The sequence below is a fragment of the Octopus bimaculoides genome, chromosome 2 (genome assembly GCF_001194135.2).
Source record: "Octopus bimaculoides isolate UCB-OBI-ISO-001 chromosome 2, ASM119413v2, whole genome shotgun sequence".
Lineage (NCBI taxonomy): Eukaryota > Metazoa > Mollusca > Cephalopoda > Octopoda > Octopodidae > Octopus > Octopus bimaculoides.
This window is the reverse complement of record NC_068982.1, coordinates 92,201,005-92,209,646: the sequence shown is the minus strand read 5'-3', so window position 1 is coordinate 92,209,646 and position 8,642 is coordinate 92,201,005. Positions and strand designations below refer to the sequence as shown.

General features: G+C 34.2%; 1 protein-coding gene across 5 annotated transcripts in view; it reads right to left on the bottom strand.

Annotated features, from left to right (window-relative positions):
• The window catches only part of LOC106872167 (putative inhibitor of apoptosis), a 39,924-nt gene extending 34,923 nt beyond the window's left edge, over positions 1-5,001 (bottom strand). Inside the window, exons 1-2 of one of the 5 annotated variants that reach the window (XR_008267182.1) lie at positions 4,804-5,001; positions 2,908-4,088 (exon numbers count right to left, since the gene is read on the bottom strand). Coding sequence is in view for 2 of the 5 variants with exons in the window: in XM_052978447.1 (XP_052834407.1) it covers positions 2,908-2,924 (17 nt within the window). In the remaining 3 variants the exon portion in view is untranslated. Of the gene's footprint in view, positions 1-2,907; positions 4,089-4,803 lie in introns of those variants that run through there. The other 4 variants (XM_014919062.2, XM_014919069.2, XM_052978447.1 and 1 more) reach the window with 4 other exon arrangements.
• Between the last annotated feature and the right edge of the window lie 3,641 nt (positions 5,002-8,642).

Genomic DNA, 8,642 nt, shown 5'->3' with positions numbered 1-8,642 from the left:
GAGAGAGAGAGAGAGAGAGAGAGAGAGAGAGAGAGAAAGAGAGAGAGAGAGATGTAAAAATTTGTCAAAGACAGAGCTGGCTTAGGCTGTACTGCTTTCAAGGGAAATGGAAGGGACATTGTCAAAGTCAGTGACTGTTGGTTTTAGGTGACTAGAGCTATCCTGACATTTGTTGGAAGTGTATATGCAATGATGAAACTGGTGGAGAAGAAAAAGATAGTCTTGTGTGCAGTATGGCTTTGCATGTAAATCAGACAGCAAACATGGAAGTTTCTGCTACAGGAATACTCCTTCAGGAGCCATCATAGCTGAGTGTGGTGAGCAGGATTCTACGAGGTAGAGATCCATTTGGACAGTAACCAATAAGTCAAGCTGTAATTTGGGGGGATGAAGCTTGTATCTTGAGTAATGCATGAAGTATGGGTGATAGTATTGAGTGAGCTGCAATAGTGTTAAAAACCACTTTTTATAGAGATGAGTGAAATTTTTCATGCATTATAGTCAGGACTCTTATGTTAACTGTATCAACAGACTATTTTCTTAAAATTAATTAGCTGAATATTTTGAATTGTAGTATCAACTATTTGGATAAAAAGTCTTTCCCAGAAACATATGAATGCTGACTTCTAGTATTGGTTTCTTAAATAAAAAGAAGTTTCAGAGTTTTAGGAAAAAGGAATTTTTCAAGGATATTAGCATTACGAAAACTGGTAATTTTTATTTACACTTCCAAGGAGTTAATGGGTCAGTATCAACATGCCCACAATTATAACCAAATTTTCATGGTTAAACAGATTTTGTACCTGCATGACAAGGATTTAGGCCCTACAGATTAATAATTCCAAATGTTCAATCATCGACCGGTATACAATGTCTTCTCAAGCAGAATTGACTATAGGGACCCAACAACACTCTATCAAATTGGTTTCAGCTTTAGCTTTTACTGCATGTAACAGATGGCTCTTCACCAAAAATTAAATCAGTGGAATGTAAATAGTATGCTGAACTAAACTTATCATTCATCATGATATTATCACTCATTAATTTCAAAAACGATCATATTTAAAGACATGCTTGGAAAAGACTATGGAGTTTTAAAATTCACATTGTTGCCTATAGTAGTATTATAGAGAACTTCAAAAGAGTAGCAAGAATGGCAAGAAACAGTCAAATCTCCATTAAATATCATCCTTTCATCTTGAAAAAGGAGGCATACAGTTAGATGTAGTTTTTGATATGCAATGCCTCAGAAAAGAATAGGGTTGCCAAGGCTGGACTGCTTCTGATCATAAATTGGCCTCTGCCCAGCCACGATTAGTTCACGAATTAAACAACATTTACAAACTCTCGACTTTTGCTTGTAGTACCTTCAGTTCAGTCTAAGTTTAAAAGACATATATAAGCTTTTATTAAAACTATGGCTTTAAACCCATTGTGTAGCAAATCAATATTACTGCACCATCATAGCTAACTTCAACTTAATGTTATCAGTTAAATCAACACTTTTAAAATAGATGTACAAGTCACTGAATAATTGCAACTGTTATAAGCAACCAGACAACTATTCATTCAGATTATTTCGCATAACTTTTTAGCTGTTATAACAGGCACATTTAATTTTGCTTCATAACTGGAAAAACAACCTTTAGCTCTGTTTGGATTTATATTAATAGTTTTATTTTTACCTTGGTAGGTGATGGAAAAGGCATCTGTCATAATCATCATTAACAAATTATGAATATATTATATACACTTTCACTAGGTAAAAAGGTTTTTGAAACAGTCTTACTATTTTTAACATCGTTTTTTTTTTGTGGCATTTAATTTTCAGACAATTTTAATTAATGAATTACTACCATTCCTTGAAACAACCAATTAAAAAAAAAGGAAAACTCTTTAAAATATCTTTCAAGCAACATTACTTTCCAAATTTGTTTTCTTTTGGTTTTCAAGAAATTAATCACTGGATTAGAAGTATAACAGTGATTTGTAATGATATATCAACAATTTGGTATAATTGAATTTCTTAAAAAACATATATGAAAAGAAAATATATTATTCATAAATCAAATATCTTAATACTTCAGAATATTGGTTTATGTTTAAAGACTAAATTCTTCACATAATTTTAATTAACTAAAATGTTTTTCCCCTCCCACATTAACAATGAGCTCCTACTTCACAAACAGAAATAGCAGCTAAATCTACCTCAAATCACACTTTCAATATTATAAGAATTCATTTCATAAAGTAGTCCTAGATACACTGTCTGACAGAAAAAAAAAAGTTCACAGATGCAATCCTTTGATCACAGGAATGAATGATCAGGGCTCATCTGTGGGGCACCAAGCAACAAAAACCACTTTAAACAATTCAAAACGAATATTAACCACATTCATAACAATCAATTACTCTTAATCTCATTTTAGAGAGACTAAAAACATTATGGACGTGGTTTTCTCTCCCACTAAATCAGATACACATACATTTAGTTATTTCAGATTGTGAAATAATTCCTTTTTGAAATGGTGGATCTTAAAGCAGATAAAACTATAAATAATAGCGTGTAGATATACGGGGTACCAAAAACACTTTGAATCAAAACGAAAGTGATGGTCTTAAGGCAAAAAGTTGGGACGTTTTTATTACAAAAACAAAAAAATCGAACAGTAACAGGCGTAGGCATAGGTGTGTAGTTAAGAAGTTCTTTGCAACCATGTAGTTCTGGATTTGATCCCACTGTGCAGCACCTTGGTTAAGTGCCTTCCTATTGTAGCCTTAAGTTGACCAACGCCTTCCTACCAGAATTTGACAAATAGAAGCTCATTGTGTATGCATGCTAATCCCTTTATGTACCATAACTATAACTTAATTTCCAGACACCCATGAAATCATTTTAATACTCACCGTGACGATATGCCCATAATGTGAGAGCAATGACTTGGATTAAAATGTTTGCAATGACAATGTCTTCTGATGAAATCTTTTGATATACCTTAATAAGCATCCACCTGTGAGTTGCGGTCTTCAGTAAGCTTTGAATCTTCGCCACAACCAACAGTCAAATGAGATGAAAGCCTTAATTTTGTAGATAAGTAATTGCGTCTCGTGTATTTATTGTTAATCGTTTTCTCTTCTATTAATATTCAATGTTTTGCTCACGTCAGATACGAAAAGTGAGTAAAATATATAGTGGATCCAAATTTATAGAGTATCAAACAGAAACCAAAACTGTTTTCGCTTCCTTTACGTTAGGTAAATTCAGATGCAGGGGAAAAACCGTATCGTTAACGGGAGAAAATCATGACACAAAAATCCGGAAAGTTTACCAGGAACTGATAGAAACAAACGGACAATTGAAATAATTTCTCCAGGATCGGTATCACTAGCATAGCTAGTGTGCCGCCCCCGGCCCCCACAAAAAATACATATTGCCGACACAGACCCAAAAGTGGTGCCGCCTCCATAAAAGTGCACCCGGGGCGGACCACCCACTCCAGCTACGTTAATGGTCGGTAAATTCAACAAAACTATTGGAGGCGGTGCCACAGCTGGCCGCAGTCCAATGAATAAAACCAGTAAAAGAGTAAAAACAAGTAATTTATTCTTGTAATAATTTTTATTCGTGTTTTAAGGCAAAAACCTATTTATCGATAATTCGATAGAGATCATCATCATCATCATTATAATACACTGCTAATAACGTTTTTACAAATACTTCTTTAAAATTTAGAACGACTTATAAAATCAACTTCCTTCCCTTTAAAATTTGATAACTTCCCTTTAAAATTCGGTTTAGGCTTCAATGATCATATATACATATATACATATATATATATATATATATATATATATATATATATATATATATATATGTCTATATATCTTCAATGGTATGAATAGGTGATTAATAGATCGTGTGGTTTAACTCGGTACTTCTGAAGAAGGCTATGTTTCTTCTTAGTCATTCCATTAGTCTCATTGTCCAACATGAGGCTAAATTCAGTAGGAATTTTTTTTGGAAAACTTAGCTGTACACCACCGTATGGATACTGTGCAACATTCTTCATTAAATTTAGTGCTACAATCTTGAAAAATAAAATAAAAAATAAAAATAAATCAAAATAAAAGCATTGTAAATTTCAAAATTGCTTCATTCAAACAAATAACAAAATATTAAATAACAAACACATAGAATTTGTCATATTTTCATCTGCGTGTGAATGTGTATTTATCTATGTGTGCCCTCACGGTTTCCAAGGAGCTTTCTTTTGTTTATATCGAAATATGAACTTTATAAAGTCGATCATTGAGGTATATTTACGCAAGTATAACGGAATTGATGTTGTTTAGAATTATGCACTAAATTTATATTTTTGTTCGGTGCTTATGAAATTTATTTAGGTCAGTTAGTATTGCCACAATGAATGCTGACATCTATTGGGAAGTGACGCCATTTTATAGAAATAGCAAGTTTCCATCTTACACAATGTTCAACTGCACTGGGCAGCGAAAACATTCTTTTTTAAGCGCAATAACTACCCACAGAAATATATTTCTATTCTGTTAAACCAATACACTGACAAGTATACACAAAGTATGAGTAAGTCATGTTGAGTTGTAAACTTGTTTAAATTGTAATTCAAGTAAATAAACAGTGAATAATGATTACGCATACACGATATATTTTTATCCGGAATATCAAAATGGTACTTTCTAATGAAATATATGCCCCACAACACGACATTAAATAAATATATATGCACAGAAAAATCATAATAGCTATTATTATTTTTCACAAACCTTTAAAATCAGATCTATAGCATCCTATGTTGGAGTAACTTCACATCAGTAAGAGCTTAGTTAAGAGTTATCTCCCTTACGAAGAAAAAAGTTGCATGTGCGCACGCATCATAAATATTACGTAATTGTCGTAAAATATTTTCTCTCGCACCTCATGTCCGCATGGAGATGAGAACATGCTGCCAAAACATAGGCTGGGATGGAGAACGACCTGCAAGAAATACATTTATACAGATTTTTCACTCCGCAAATCAGAACATAATACCCGTTATATTTAGAAACCGTTAACTTGAGGGAAGAAGTTCTTGTTTCATAAAAGAGAAAATGAAACTTGCATCGTTTAATATTTAGTGTAGTCGAAAGTCAGAGCTGACTAATCCTTTTTTCAGTAAAAATTGGTTCAAGTGTTCTTTGTTATGATGTTGGACAAAAATTAAGAGATATCTCTTCATTTGAAATGAAGAAATAGTGTTAATTACTTTTAAAGAACACAATTTGTAGAATTCTAGCCTAAATGTATCTATCAGGTTAGTTACAAATTCAGATATGTAAATACCTAAGAAAATATAAAATAAAGAATTTTAAATGAGTTGAAGTACATGAAACTAAAGTCCTTTAGTTTGCCATAATAGTTTCTTCATATTTAATTCATGGAGCATTCTCTGTACAACTTACAAAGAATTTTGATTTATTCAAATTAGGCCAAGCAGCTAAATTGGCAGTGTATATTCTAACAATGTGGATTAATTAATTAATTGTGCACTAGACAGTGTTTCAAAATTAAGGCATACATTTTAATAAATATACAATTTTAAATCTTGCTGTGGGTTCTATTTTGAGAGGTTGTCAAAGGTGATATTATGAGAGGCTACTGAATGAAGAGAATGAAGGGGACAAAAAGAATTTCTCCAGTATAGACTCAACATTGGGGCCAGGTGTTCAAGCTGATAATGGTATGATGGAGCATTAAGGATACAAAGGCTAGGAAGGCACCTAGTTCATCAGGAATTACTGCTACTGTTGGGATGCTTAAAATGTCTGATAAAGTAAGGTTTGAGCCAGTCACCTGCATAATTAATCAAATAGTACAGGAAGGTATCAAATGAAATAACTGGCATAACATCATCATCATCAGCTATAAGAGCAAAAGAGATGTACCAGAGGCAGCGCTGGATTAACCATTAAGCAAAATAAGTATGTGCTTAGGGCATCAAGGGAAGGAGGGGGCACCACAGAAATGGTAAATGGTTTACGGCACAAAAGTAATCACATTAAACTTGCTAAAATAATATTCGGGATGCTTTTATCTCTACTAAGTATAGATGCAGATGTGTTATCTAAGATTCAAAAAAGTAGGAGGAAGCTTTTCAAATATAAATAAAATGGAAGTATACAAAAATAAACATTATTTTCCCTCTTACTGTTTTGTTTCATTTTGAAAAATGAAAATTTATTTTATGGTTTATTGTTTATATTTTGAATTACATAATCTTTTATGGGGGTACCAAAATCTTTTAAGTGCTTAGGCCTTGATAGGTCTTAATCCAGCCCTGACCAGAGGGAGGAAATTACAGGTGTATTAAATTATTTGACCAGGTTATGAAATTTACAGAAAGGGACTTAGCCCAATTAATTAGGATAAGGATTAGCTTATATGAGATGTAGTTTGGTTTTGTGCCAGGAAGAGGTACTATAGATGCCACCTTACAACTGGGACAATAGCAAGAAGAGTACTTAGCCAAAAGCAAGCCTAGCAGTTTGTTGACCAAGAGAAAACCTTTGACAAGGTGCCTCACTCTGAAATCTGATGAATACTGAGGACACTAGGAATATATGGCTTGATCAGGGCTTAACTCTCAGTTCCCTTCTATTTTTCAGTTTCCAAGTTTAAGATTGGCTCTCCATGAGAACTCCTATGTGCTGATAACCTAGTTCTTAGTGGAATTAGAGAAGAAATTCCAAACAGGGAACCAAGACCTAGAATTGAGAGGCCTCAAAGTAAATTTAGCAAAGACTAACATATCAATAAGTAAAAAAGAAGATGGAATCCCTGCTATCATCAGGAAATAACCTTGGTTGAGATGTAGTAAAGGAGAAGGTAGGAATTTCATTCAGTGTACCTTGTGCAAAATATGGGTGTACAAGAGGTGATGTCGGGAATCACAAGCAAGCTCATGAAGGAGGTAGACTTTTTATATAACAAACTAGTATACCTGTGTCATCAAAAATGCTGACAGTTTTATCAGTGATTGAAAATCACTCATCAGCACAATGGTAAATTGATAAATATGTCAGCAATCTAATAAATAAATGAACATATGCAGAATTGAAGCATTTGAAGAATGAGATATGGTTGTACTGTCTTCATTGAAAATATTGTCCACATAATGTATGTGTGTGCATTTATATATATATAAAAAACAACTTTCAGGAACAATAGTAGGTTGTGAATTTTTCCTGTATTGAAATACGATAAGCTGAAAGATGTTAATTTTATAGTTCATGGTTAGCAACAGGAGTTGTACATGAGAATAAACATTCAAAATTTAGGGAATGGAGTAGATAAAATCCAGGATACGTTTGTTTCATGGCTAGTGGAACCTTGGAAGTAGTGTATTATCCAAACGAGGGGTAGACTGCAAGCTACTCTTCAGGCCAAGGATATCTTGATTATATGAAGTTTACATTGTCCTTAGGAGATCTTGTGTTAACTCATTGGGGATTTGATCAAAATGCATCTGGAACAACAGTAAGAAGAGTACTTAGCCAAGAGTAGGCCTAGCAGTTTGTTAACTCAGAGAAGACCTTTGACAAGGTAAATCACTCTGAAATCTGGTGAATGCTGAAGATGTTAAGAATAAATGGCATTTTAATTGAATCCATAATGAGTTAACACAGGATCTCTTAATGACAATGTAAACTTCATATAATCAAGTTATATTTCGCCTGAAGAGTAGCTTGTGATCTACCCTTCCTTTAGATAATTTACTACTTCCAAGGTTCTGCTAGCTATGAAACATATGTATCCTAGATTTTATCCATTCCTTAAGTTTTGAATATATATCATCATCATCGTTTAACGTCCGCTTTCCATGCTGGCATGGGTTGGACGGTTTGACTGAGGACTGGCTAGCCAGATGGCTGCACCAGGTTCCAATCTGATCTGGCAGAGTTTCTACAGCTGGATGCCCTTCCTAATGCCAACCACTCTGAGAGTGTAGTGGGTGCTTTTACGTGCTACCAGCATAAGGGTCAGTCAGGCAGTACTGGCAACGGCCATGCTCAAAATGGGGTTTTTACGTGCCACCTGCACAGGAGCCAGTTCACCGGCACTGCCAATGACCTCACTCGAATGTTGTTTTTCATGTGCCACTGGTACAAGTGCCAGTAAGGCAACGCTGGTAATGATCATGCTTGAATGGTGCATTTTATGTGCCACCAGCATGGTAGCCTGTCAGCAGCCCTGGCAACGATCATGCTCGGATGGTGCTCTTAGCGTTCCACTGGCATGGATGCCAATCCTGCAATGCTGTCATTGAATTTGATTTTGATTTCACTTACCTCAACAGGTCTTCGCAAGCAGAGTTTAGAGTCCAATGAAGGAAAGGTATCCTTAAGTGGGCTGGTTACACCACTGGCATAGGCCACAAGTTATGATCTCACTTGGCTTGCTGGGTCTTCTCAGGCACACACACACACACACATTATATATATATATACATACGTATATACACACATATACATACATGAGATATACATAGACACACACACACGTATATATATATATATATATATATATATATATATATATATATATATATATATATATATATATATAT